Genomic DNA, 12,943 nt, shown 5'->3' with positions numbered 1-12,943 from the left:
CAGGCAGCAATTCTGCAGATAGAAATGCCGCAATGTTAAAAGCTTCACCGGTTGAATTTACACAAGCAAAGGCTCAGGAATGTACCTTACGCCTTCTTTCTGCTGCAATTGCTTTGAAAGCATTTCTGAAATGGGGCAAAAATAGTTTTTCTTTAAGGGAGAAAGCGAAAGGGTATTTTAACCTTGCTGTATAATGCAAATCATTGTGGATTCCTACATGTGAAAAGTGCAACAAAGGGAGCACTTTGCACATGTCTGGAGCTCCAGCCGGCTATCCCATCCTCCCAAGATACTCCATTTTACTTCCCTTCCACAGTTAGCATTCCCACCCAGCCACATCAAGCTTTTTTATTAAAAGAAAAGAAAACTATTATTAACATTAACAGCTTGCCCCGTCGATGTAGCCCCGCATATGGCGGATTCCTGCGTGGTGGCTCCTTTCTCATATAAAACATCTCTTTGGCGCACGACCCCTCTTCTGACGTCATTTGCCCCGCCTCTTAGAGTCGCTCGCCTTCTGCCATTGGCTACGCGGCGGCTTCTGGGGAGCTCCTGAGTGGATGTTTGCGGTGGCGGCGGCCGGACTATCTCTTCTTCCCTCTTCCCCCTCCCCCACCTCCTCGCCCCACATTCTATTGTTCCTATGGTTACGCGAGTTCGCCCCCGCCTTCGCGCTCTGAGCCTGGGCCCGCTTCGCTTGAGATCCGGACGCGCAGTGGCGCCTCGACGGCGGGGATGGAAGGCGGAGGCGGCGGCAGCGCGGGAGACCCGAGTCCGGCCTCCGCGAACATGTTCTCCCTGACGGGCCTCGGCGCCGCGTTGCGGGCCGTTCCCGAGGCGCCGGATCCCGCCTCGCTGCACTACCTGCAGCTGCCGTGGCAGTGCGAGCACCGCGTGTGCAAGCTCGTCAGCCGCCGCCGCAAGGCCGCCCGGCTGCACCGCAGGGTGGGGCCTACCGGCAAGGAGATCCACGGTGAGGGGCTGGGCGCGGAAGGGGGCTGTCCCCGTCCGCCTTGTCGGCGCGCCGCTTGAGGGAACCTCCAGGCCGCCGCCGGGCCTGTGCTGGGAAAGATTTGTCCAGGAGATTGCGGGACGGTGGTAGCCCAGAGTGGCTGGGGCAACTCAGTCAGATGGGCGGGGTATAAATAATAAATTTAATATTATTAGTATTTATTATTGGTAGCCTAGAGTGGCTGGGGCAACTCAGTCAGATGGGCAGGGTATAAATAATAAACTTAATATTACTATTTATTATTGGTAGCCCAGAGTGGCTGGGACAACTCAGTCAGATGGGCAGGGTATAAATAATAAACTTTTTTTAAACTGTTGCACGACTAACAAGCCCAACCTGTGGCATGCTTTACTGGGAGGAAATCCTAATGGGTTCAGCAGGGCTTGCACCCATGCAAATATGCATTAGGGGAGTGTAACTTCAGTGGGGATTCTTGGGCAGCTGTGCCCCAATAAACACGCACAGAGTTGGGCTTCCATCCCAAATGTGCTTTCTAGGAAGTGAGGCCTGTTGTGCACTGAATCAACAGCCACAGGACTGGGCTTTCATGCTTGGTCACATGGTCAGGTATTTCAGCTACACTGCCTGGAAGTTGTGGTCCACTGTGCTTCAGCTCTTATGTTGCTCTATTGAAGACCCACTGTAGTGTAGCGACCAAAGTGTGCTTATGGGGCACAAAGAACCATGCTGAGCTCCCCAGAAAAAGGGTGGGATGCAATAGTGACACACAAATCTGAATTAACTATAGTGGCTTGGTTTTATAGTAACTGGAACCTTCATTTTACCTGTTTTACCTATTGAAGGTTTGGGGCATGTTGTTGTCTTGATTGGGAGTAGAAAGGGTATCTGAAGTTTAATTGATCTGTTTTGAATAATTCTGAGTATGCAGCCTTACAAGAGCAAGACTATTAAGCATGCTTATGCAGTGGAAAGACCACTGGAGCTTGCTCCTGGGTAAGTGTGCATAGGACTGCAGCCCAAGTGAAGTCAGTTTTGGCTTTGCAGAACCTGGAGAAATAGCAAGCAAAAGAGAAGGGGGAAAGATACTCTCTTCTGGGTCACTGCATGGGAAGAAAAGAGATGGGAATACCCTGTCAAATCACACTTGTCTCTTTATACAAATACAGCATCACTTGAAGAGTTTCTTCAGAGTGCACTTGTATGAGAGGGTGCAAAATGAGGAAGTGATGTGAGAGAGAAAACAGTTTGCAGGTAGACTGGCTACATGAATGCAGCCAGGCTGTGGGTAAATTTACACTCCCATGTACAAGATGGGGCAGTGCAAAACCTTCAAAATCTTTTGTAAAACTTTACAAAATAATGAGACTATCAGACAGGGTGGGGGAGGCCTTGCTGCTGTTTGCACCTGTAGTTTTTTTCCCCTTAACAGATGAGCGCTCTTGCACAGGAGTTATATGGTGGGGAAGCAGATGGCCTTCTAGATATTTTTTTAAGGAGTGCATATGAAAGTAGAAGAGTGTTGAAATGCAGGAAATACCCAGTTTAGTGTCAGTGGGAATTGAACAAGCACCTTCTGCATGGCAGTCACAATGAATATTATCTAGACAAAAACTGTATTTAGCTGGGTGAAATAAATTGCATTATGTAAAAATCTTAAATGCAGACATAAATTAGAAATATTATTTGTATAATCAGTCCTAACTTTTATCATGCATATAACATAGCATTATGTTAAGTTCTTATCCTTAAACAATTACAAATGTCATTCCATTCTTTGTAGTTTCTTCTTTGTTTCTAATATTATATAAAATTATACTACAAATCCAAAGCCCTCTCTAGGTTTTCTTTTAATTTAATAGGTCATCAGCACCATGCTCAGTAAGTTTCTATTCCATTCATCTAATAATGGAGATTGCTGACTTTTCCAGTTTTTCTGACATTTCCAGTTTCCCCCCTTCAGTATCAGAGCAGTTAATTAACATAGTTCCTGCTAACTTTCAAAGGTTGTATCCCATAAAATAAGTTCAGCCTTGTGAAAAGGTATGGCTTGTGTACAGGAAACGAGAAACTAATAAGCATCTGTTTTGCAAAACCTGAATTATTGAATTATTATTTTTTAGAACAAGCCTAGGAGTCAGGAATTAAGCAGTTCTTCTTGTCCTATTTGCTTTCCAAAAAACTCACCCTCTCTTTTTCCACAGCTTTGAAACGCTTGAGAGAAGCTGCCAATTCTAATGATTTAGAAACAGGTACGGTTACATGATTTGGGCCCTAGTGTATATCTTTGTGTGTGGTTGTCTTCTACATCAGTTCTGGTGATGTGTATCTTGTAAGCTAGAAATGTGGCCAGCAAGAATGTGGTTTCCTGCATGGTAAGGAGAATGCTTTGAACTGTGGATTTCGGTGGTTTCAAAATCCCCTTGGAAGGAACATCTTTAAAAGACTCTTGTCAATAGATTCAAGGAAATTAGTGGACTGAGGAAGTATCTAGTGACCAAGCTATAAGCTTCACTTATTTAAAGCATTTTTACCCACTCTTCAGCTGTCAAATGCCTTCAGAGTAGCTTACAACAGTCCCTCCTAAGGAGGCCAGTGCCCTCAAGCCAGAATCCATTGTGCACCTTACAAGGCCTGCCTCCTCATTTTGGCCATGCCCACCTGCCCTGTACCTGCTGCCAAATCTGACATCATGTGTGGGGCAGATGAAAGGGGTTTGCAGGCAAAACCTCATGCAAAGGGCTTCAAAAGACTTGGCTCTTTGGCAAATCCTGTAAAGTGCTTGAAAGGCACTTTGTGAAATATGCATTTGCCCTGCCCAGCTATCAGATTTGGCTCAAGGGGACTTAGTTGGGGCGGTGGGGAATAACAGTCTAGCCCACCAGCTAGATCTAGTTCCACAGCCCGGACACAGAAGTTGGAATTTGAATGATGAATCACCAACAGAACAGCTCTCTGACTGCTGTCTTGTCTTCCTTGGTGGCACCAGTGCAGCAGCTTCTGGAAGATGGGGTGGACCCCTGTGCAGCTGACGACAAAGGTCGGACGGCCCTGCACTTTGCTTCCTGCAATGGAAATGACAGTATTGGTGAGTCACATTGAAATGAGGTGGGCCTGTCAGCTTCTGGCCCCATTTCTCCAGGATAGATTGCTAATCATTTTCTTTCTATCTTTAAAAGCTGAGCTTCAGAAAACAAAACAAAAAACCCCATATCCTTTTTGCAAGCATCCCACCCAGCTTGTGCAAGGAGACTGAGGAGTGATGTTATGCACACTGATAAAATTTTGGAATATTCTTCCTAAAATACTGTGTCACGCAAGATTGTCAGAATATTTCTGAACAACTTCAAGAGGAGCTGAAGTTTTGTGTCATGAGTCCTGAAATGCTTAGTTAAAAGAATCTTAGAAAGCAGGAATAGGGAGGAATTTTGAAAGCGCCAGAAGCTCCTTCCAAGGAAGAATGGCACATTGATGCATATGATGGCTTCTTAATACTCTGTGTGCAAACTTAAAAGAGTTTCAGGGGACATAAAATAGGCATTTTACTACAGGAGATCCTAGTTCCTGTGGAGCACTTTGTGAGGGATGGATTTGGGGAGATTCAGGCAAGGGTACTTTTGCCATAAGGGATACGATTGCTCCCCTTCTTGTTATCATTTAGAAGGGCTCAAAAAATGTTCTTCTTAATGTCTGCTTTTAGTGAGCATATATAAGAGCTAGGGGGCTCTTGGTTTTTTATGGATGGCTGATGGGATGGAATTGAAGTAGAAGTAGTATTGATATTTGTAAGTCAGTCCAAGAGCCTTTTTGGCTAAAGGGTGGGGTTTAAATGCAAGAAACCAATCATTAAAAAGTGAAATGTTTTACTGCTACTATGATTAGAGCATTGCTTTATGTTATATATGCTTTTAAAATTTGAATGGTAACATATTTGTAACATTAATGAGTCGGCTCTGTTGAATAGCCAGTCTTATCGATTGTAGAGGTAAATAGTTCAGATCTGGTGGGTTTTCTTTGCCCATCATGTTCAAGACACACTTAGGATGGGTCTGTTTGTGTTTTAGTGCACTTGCTTTTGGACCATGGAGCCAACCCAAACCAGCGAGATGGGCTGGGGAACACCCCCCTGCATTTGGGTAAGCGTCTCTCACACCCACCGGACTGCAGCAATGTTGTCACATTTGGCCTTACCTTTGACCTGCCTATTTCTTTCCTTTATATCTTCTTTCCTTCCTTTGCCTCACAGTAGCAACTTGTGTGATTAAGTATATTTGGATTTTCTTCAGCACTACAAGGAGAGAGTTAGAAGAAGCTGTTCTGCCTTAGGGAGTTTGAAGCCAAACTGAGGCTAGATTTGTATACCGCCCTATACCCATAGATCTCGGGGCGGTTCGCAACACAAAATGACAATATAAAAAACACAAAACACATTAGGAACTGAAAGTAAATGCAGGTGAAGAGTTTCTCCTGGCTGTGCAGGAGGACAAAAGATGTGTGCATGAGGTTTTGCTCTGAATTGTTCCGGCTTCTGGGTGTAGCACTAAAAGCCATGGTTTAGGTTACATGCTAATGGGGACATTATCTCTAGAATCCTTATCTCCATACTGTTGAAAGTGATTGCTGAGGCTGAGGCAGTATTGGCTTGTTTAAGGCCGCCTAGGGATTCAAAGTTGAGATATTGAGGATTTCTTGGCACCTTTGTGAGAGTGCCATGTGCCAACCATTACCCCATTAAGCAGAGTCTGTCCCCCACCAAGTTACTGTAACTACTTAGTTGTGTGTCTCGTGTTTTCCCTCCCCAGCTGCCTGCACGAACCATGTACCCATCATCACCACACTGCTTCGTGGAGGTAATGCCAATTAGAAAGCTGCCTTCTCTGTTTATAGATACCCGGAGGGGGCTATCTTCATCCTTAAAACACCCTTTCTTCTTCTGCATGTGCATCTTCCAGGAGCTCGAGTGGACGCCTTAGATCGAGCTGGACGGACCCCTCTGCACTTGGCCAAGTCGAAGCTGAACATCTTGCAGGAGGGCCTCTCACAGAGTCTGGAAGCTGTGTGCCTGGAAGTAAAGCAGGTGATAAGGATAAGGAGAATGGGTGGGCAAGAAATCTAATACATAATATAGTATAATAGAGCCTGGTTGCAAAATGTTGATCTTCTGTGCATAGAAGTTTCTTATGGAACTTTTCCCATAAAAGCCATTTTCCCTCCAGGAACCCTTGAGGAAAACAGGCTCCTGCCATGCGCTTCTCAGATTTAATATGCATATAAAAGTTCAATCTTAATAGTAGCAAAGTAGTCTGCAGATCTGAAAAGTATATTTAGTTTGTTTCTGTGCCAGTGGAAAAGCCATGGTGTTTGCCGCCATTTAGTTCTCATTTGTTCTGTTTTATTTATTTCAAATGTGCTTCCATTTTATTTCAGAATTCATCAAAACCTATAGCAGAATTACAGTACTTAAATTTTGACCTGATACTTAGAAGTGTGAACCCTCTCCATTGCTCATAGTAAATCCCATCTCTCCTATGCTGCTTGTTTCAGATCATCCAGATGTTGCGGGAATACCTTGAACGCCTCGGGCGCCATGAACATCGGGAACAGCTGGATGATCTTTGCTCCAGGCTACAGAAGACTAGTACAAAAGAGCAGGTGAATGAATGATGGGGGATTTTGTATATTTAATTAAAATCTGACTTAACCAAGTTTAAATATATTTCAGTGTTGCAAAATGACAGTGCCTTTTTGAGACTCCTGAAGGGTAGAGAAAAATATATTTATTAAATGATACACTATTTAGTTACAAGACATTGTGGGGGGAAAGCTTTAGTTTAATAATACTTTGTCAAATTAGTGACAGCACATTACTTTCTATTATTAGAAACACAAGGATGAAAAGTTCAAGACCCATCAGTACAGTTGGAGAAGTTTAAATTTTAAAGGCTATCCTGATTTCAACAGAGCATTGCCCACTCCACTTGCACGTGGTTCTTCTTGCTAGAAGCAATGTTGCAATAGCTTTGCTGTGAAAATAAAATGATTTAGTAGCTGTGGCTCCACTTAGAAGGAAAAGCCATGGTCCTGATTTCTTTTCCATCAAATCTGGTACAGGAGGAAGCCTGTGCAACTCTGCTTCTGCATGGCAGCACATCCTTTTAACAGTCCCAAGTCTCACTGCCAGCCCTCATGAATCGGGGACCAAATTTTAAAATGTGGCTTTTGTTGATGAATTGCACCATTTTCAAAGCTTGCAATGGTCATTGTTGGAAAATGATTATTGTTGAAAAATGATTATTGTTAAAAAAAATTCTCTTTTCCTGACCATACCCATTCTTCAAGGTCTCTTACTTTTGTAGACATACTTCTCTTTACTCTATGTCCTTCAGTAGCAGAAATTTCTCTGGCTCAACAGGACAATACCAAGTCCCAGTCTTCGTGAATTAATGAATTCTGTCACCTCACAAATTTCATTTCCTTCATCATATTCTTATTTGACTTCTGTAACATGTTCTTATGCTTTTTTCCCTCCCCTCTGGAAGGTGGACGAGGTTACTGACCTCCTGGCCAGCTTCACCTCCCTCAGCTTGCAGAAGCAGAAGATTGAGAAGAGGTAACGGGATTTCCCACTGTTTCGTCAATCAAACAGAGAAGCCATGGGAGAAAGAGCAACTGGAGCTCCTCAGCAAGACTTCAGACTTGCTGCTGCTGGTACCAGGCATGCTTTTCCTATTGGATATATTTGCTCAGCTGCCCAAGACTTGTTGGGCCGCTATTACTGCCGTGGAAGCTTCCTTCAGGACAAGAGGTTCATACTGAGGCCCTGACTTTCAGAACAATGAACCACTCTTTTTTTTTTAATGCATCAGTGACAACTGTTTTAGTAAATGCGGTCACCTTGTACAGGGGAGTTGCCCCATTTCAGAAGCCTCTTCATGGTCCTACAAGTGACAAATCCAACGTGCTTTGAGAACATTTGGGGAAACTGAAGCTGTTGGGCACAGCATCCCACACGAGTTGTCTGACTTCTAAGGACATGAATTGTTGAGCAATTGCATAAACAGTGAGAAACTACACCCTGTTGGGCAACTAAGTTTTAAATGAGGTTTATTTTAAACTGAGAAAGGGCTAAAGGGCCAGCAATGCTAGCTCTGCCCACTAAAATGCTATTTAATTCCCTCCTCCTCTGTCCCATCCTCCAAAATAGCAGTGGAAGATTTTTACAGGGTTCTTTGCTTATGCTCCTCTCTTATGAACCATATCGTTATCATTTCCTGCCTTTCTCATGTACCTGCATCAGTAGCTGAGGTGTGCAAGAGAAGAATTCTGCCAAAATCTCTTGTCTGAGAGGGCGAGTAAGAGACTTAAAGAATTCCTTGCTTGCATCTGTCAGCTTGCACCAATATTTTTTATTTTTCATAGTTATGGGCTGCCTGGGATTCAGGCCTAATAGGGAGCTATAATGAGTCGCCAGGCTACCCATTGCCTACTCCTGCTTGTTACTGTTCCTTGGACTTTCTTTTGCTCTCTGTGCCAGTTAACATAATCTATGTCAGTCCTCAAAAACCTGAGCTGGAAGTAATGGTGTCTCTCAGGGCTGCTTCGTACACTACTTTTCTTCCTTCAAAGACAGGACTGATTCAGAAGTAACACAAAACCAGTTTGGCAAGTTTAGACGCAGTGACAAATCACAAGTTGTTCTGAAACCGGAACAGAAGCTTTAAATCCCTACACACACACACAAGAAAGGGAGAGGGAAGAGTGTGAGCCCAAGGTTTGTGATCACAGCAGCAAACCAAGGCAGTACTCCCAATGTGGATATTGCCATAAAGGGAAGAGAGGTTGCTTTCTCAGTGTGTGGGCACATGCCTAGGACAGATATTTTCTTGATGACAATGCTGTACGTTGCTTTGGTTGAATGGGCCTTGGAAATGTATGTCTTCCCATTTGCAGTAGTTGCCTGTCACTGAAGCGAGGGAAGCTTGACTTCTCATTCTGCCGCTAAAATTAAAAAACACAAAAAGACTTAGCAGCCCTTATGCTCACAATGAGAGAAGAACTCGTTTTGCCTGATACATGCCAACTCATCGGATTCAAGGATGTTGCTGCCACATAACAGCGTGTTTTGACTTCAGCCAACCCACATTTTTTAATCGGAGGAGGCAGGGGGCATTTGTAGCAAATCCATTATTGTGATCTGATTCCTGCATCATTGAAATTCCAAGGCTGCTTCTGAACCTTGAGCCTAGTAGGCTATTATGACTGTCTTTTGTTGTTGCTTTAAAAAGTGTGCTGCTTTTGTGAAAGACAAGATTGAATGGGATTCGTATCTTTCGACAGAAGTCCACGTTTTCGATTTCATAAGCTAAGCAGCTTTGATAGGAGAAATCCTGAATGCTCAGGGGAGGAAAGTTGGGGACTGACTTGACTCTGACCTTGCCAGAGCTGTCACTGTGAATACGGAGAACTTTAATACAATGTGCAAGGAGGGTGGGAGGTGATTTGAACTTTTCCATTGTAAACTTCAATAAAGTGCTGTCTGCTTTCAGGGTGGCTTTGCACATTTCTGCCTGCCTACTTTTCCTCTTTCTCCCCCACCGCCCTGTTGTCTTCTCTGCCTGGGGCCTGGAGGTGGACTCGGTAGTTTCTTCACTTGAGCAAACTGCATTGAAATGAAAGCTGACAGTGTCTCATTGCCTTAAGCTCAAAGACTGAGGCAGTCTGTAGACCTGATGTAATTTGCTGCCTCCGTCTTGTGTTTGCGGCTCTGATCCCACGGTTGCGGCCTCCTAACTCTTAATAGACTTGCTGAGGACTCCATGAAAATCAATGTCTCTGCTACCCCCTGCTAGTTTCCTGGCAGTCACTTACGTGCACTGTACCTGGGAAACAGCGAGGCTGTCTAACTGAATCACATTTTCATATTGAGCTCCTTTAGTGTGCAGCCGGCGAAAACATTAATCACCGTTGGGGGGAGGGGAATAGCCGAGAGGAGGGTGCAGAATGTCCTTATATTTAAAGCAATTCACCAGGTTGTGGGAAACGTGGGCGGTTTTTTTCAACAGGAGGACAAGTAGGAAAGGGCAGCACATACAAAGGGCCGTTCTGGTGATAGGAAAAGTATGTAGTACAAGAAGCATAACCTACTCTTCGTTTCTGAGAACATCTCATTAGCCACATTTTAAGACAGGTGTTGCTAAACTATACCTCTTGTCAGCCAGTGTGGGGCGAGGTGTAGTTCACCTGTTTAAAATGAGGAAAGGTCTATGTTGGAGGTGTGGTAAAGCAGAGGGGACATTTATACATGTTTGGCGGAGCTGTGAAAAAAATAGCTTCTGGGACATGGTGTATGATGAACTTTAGAAAATGTTTTAAGTATAACTTTATGAAAAATACAGAAGCTTTCCTATTGGGGATAACGGACACAGGTATAACAAGAGAGGATCAGAAAATATCCCTCTATGCCACAAGCATGGCAAGGGCCTTAATTGCCAGAAATTTGGGAAAAATTCGTGCCAACAAAAACGGAATGGCAGGATAAATTACTAAACTATATCGAATTGGCTAGATTAACAGAGGCAATTAGGGGACTCTCCAGACAAGTATTTCAAAAAGAATGGGGGAAATGTAAAGAATACTTTACAAAACAGTGCCCTAAAATATACACCTGGACTTGTTTCAATTAATGTCTGCAGGAGACTTTGTGGTTTGTTTTTAAGTCATAATTTGAAAAATTGTAATAACAGCTCATAAAAGAAACAGTTCATAAGAAGTAAACAAGGCGGCCATGTCTTTTCTTTTGTTGTTTGTTATATTTTATGTTATGTTTATTTTTTGTTATGTTTATGTCAAATGGTGGTGGATTTGTTTATTTGAGTTGTGGTGGATTTATGTTGTAAATAAATAAAATAAAAATGAGGAACGGTCACTGCAAGTTCTCACCGTGTGGGTAAAGGAAGCAATAAAGGACCATGCCTTTCTGCTTAAGATACCCATCCACACTTGAAAAATGAAAATGGGGAACAATTCCATGGGAAGCTCTCCGGTGCAAGCCCTTTGGAAGAACAGGAGCTGCGTAAGACATAAGAAGCTGCCTCACACCAAGCCAGGCGGTTGGCAGTGGCTCTTGAGGGTTTCAGAGAAGTGTACATACCCAGCCTTGTGTGAAACCTGCTGGAAATTGAACCTGGAACTTTCCACCCACAAAGCAGATGCTCTTCCTTTGAGGGACAGTCCCTCTCCAGTGGAAGCAGCCTGGTTCGTTGGCAAGGCAAACTGAAACACCCTTGTGTAGGAGAGGAACAACCTCTTTTCTTCTGCTGTGTAGTTAGCCTCTGCTGTAAACTGGGCCCTCCTCGCCAACTGTTTACTCCCAAGAAAAAGGGTTAGGGAGGGGTAATGAAATCCAGGCTTCAGCTCAGGCAGGCATGCATGCAGGGGACCTGATCCACTACAAAGTTCACCTCCAGTGTGAATGCTGGGAAGCTTGTAGTGCTCCTACACCATATATTTGCACCATCCTTGACTTAATGCACAGACTAAAAAGTTCTACACTCATGCATGTTATTTCAGGCTCTGCCCCTTGTTACCGCTTCCATTTCAGAAGTAGTCTAAACTATACACACATCACAGAAAATGTCAGGTGCTTCGTACTTCACCATTGTCCTTTGACTAGACATAATTACCATGTTTGTTTATTCATAACAAGGGCCTGAAGAAGTGTGCATGCACACAAAAGCTTACGCCCAGAACAAACTGAGTTGGTCTCTAAGGTGCTGCTGGACAATTTTTTTAATTTACTTTGATTGCGTCATACCAACACGGCTACCTACCTGAATCTCTAGTATCATGGGCCTGAAAGCTTCACCTTTCCTAGATAGATCTGTTTCCTGATTCAAAGATAGTATGGACATCTTTGTATTATCTATATACCATGGTACAATAAAGGTAGTTTGGCATGTAGTGTTAACAAATACCAGGGGGCACATAATAATGGGAATGGGAGAGAGAGTCTGCTCAGAAGCAAGTTTCACTGTGTTCAGATCTCTCCCACATAACGGCATAGGATTGCAACCTTGAAATAAGCTGGAAATTGGAGTAGTTGATAGCACTTAATGTTAGTAGCCCTCAATGTGCTATTGGACTGTACAGGGTTTGGAAACCTTGTGCCTTGTCGGAACCTACGTTCGATCGAGCTCCTCCAGAATCGCCTCTGACGTGATTAACGACCTGAGCCCCTGATAAGGCTCCAGGCACATTCCCCGTTACGCAGAGTTTCAAAGCAGCATGCGGAAGGACGAGAGAGTATGAGCTACATTGCAAAGAGTTTTATTCCTAACTACGCAGACAGAAAAGAAATAAACATGCTTTCTCTGTGAGAGCAGAGAGCAACTGAACAACAAAGGAACAGGAAACCAGTAACATCACATCCGTCTCCTGTCTTCCGTGAGACTTCTAACAGCCTAGAATGTCTCTGGAATGTAAACAGAGTCTTGTGACTCCAAGAGCACTGCACAGTGGCAACACACAGAAACCAACAGGCCTGGGGGCCAAATACAGCCCCCGGTCTGGCCCTTGGAATGCTCCCCGGCCACACCCACCACCACTTGCTTTGCATCCTCCTTTATTTTTGCCTCGAAATGTGCCTTTGAACTCTGATTATGGCTTGCTTGCTTGCTTGCTTGCTTGGATGGAGGACAGAATGTCTGTAGAAAGTAGCCCTACTGCAGCGAGGCCAAATTTACATCCATTGCTCCACCCACTTTCACCTCTGGCGCCTCCTACCTCCTCAGGGTCACCCAGAAGGGGAGTGCAGTTGTCAGGCTGAAAAGCCATTTTCTAACCCCAGGCTATAGCTCCTGTCCTCCCTGAGCATTGGCTTTGCAAGAGCTTCAGCAAAGGCCACAGATCTCCCCTTTCCCTAGCGCAGCATTTCCCCATAGTTATTTGCAGGTTGCTTTGTTAGTGTGGGGCATG

General features: G+C 44.1%; 1 protein-coding gene across 1 annotated transcript; it reads left to right on the top strand.

Annotated features, from left to right (window-relative positions):
• The first annotated feature begins 534 nt into the window (after window positions 1–534).
• ANKRD54 (ankyrin repeat domain 54) lies at window positions 535–9,515 on the top strand. Its single transcript, XM_083462403.1, has 8 exons — window positions 535–973; window positions 3,175–3,222; window positions 3,960–4,058; window positions 5,035–5,106; window positions 5,773–5,820; window positions 5,923–6,047; window positions 6,515–6,622; window positions 7,510–9,515. Exons 1-8 carry the CDS (start codon window positions 736–738, stop codon window positions 7,582–7,584), a joined length of 813 nt encoding a protein of 270 aa, XP_083318529.1. The 5' UTR covers window positions 535–735; the 3' UTR covers window positions 7,585–9,515.
• Window positions 9,516–12,943: the final 3,428 nt, after the last annotated feature.

The sequence above is a fragment of the Podarcis liolepis genome, assembly GCF_965112155.1.
Source record: "Podarcis liolepis genome assembly, chromosome: 10".
Classification (NCBI taxonomy): Eukaryota; Metazoa; Chordata; class Lepidosauria; order Squamata; family Lacertidae; genus Podarcis; species Podarcis liolepis.
This window is presented reverse-complemented; position numbering and strand designations above follow the sequence as displayed.

Bases quoted from the DNA above. Each gene is read 5' to 3' on its own strand.
- ANKRD54 (XM_083462403.1), top strand. From the start codon at position 736: ATGGAAGGCGGAGGCGGCGGCAGCGCGGGAGACCCGAGTCCGGCCTCC. The intron at 3,223-3,959 runs GTACGGTTACAT...TGGTGGCACCAG, and splicing joins TTCTAATGATTTAGAAACAG to TGCAGCAGCTTCTGGAAGAT. The intron at 5,821-5,922 runs GTAATGCCAATT...TGCATCTTCCAG, and splicing joins CACCACACTGCTTCGTGGAG to GAGCTCGAGTGGACGCCTTA.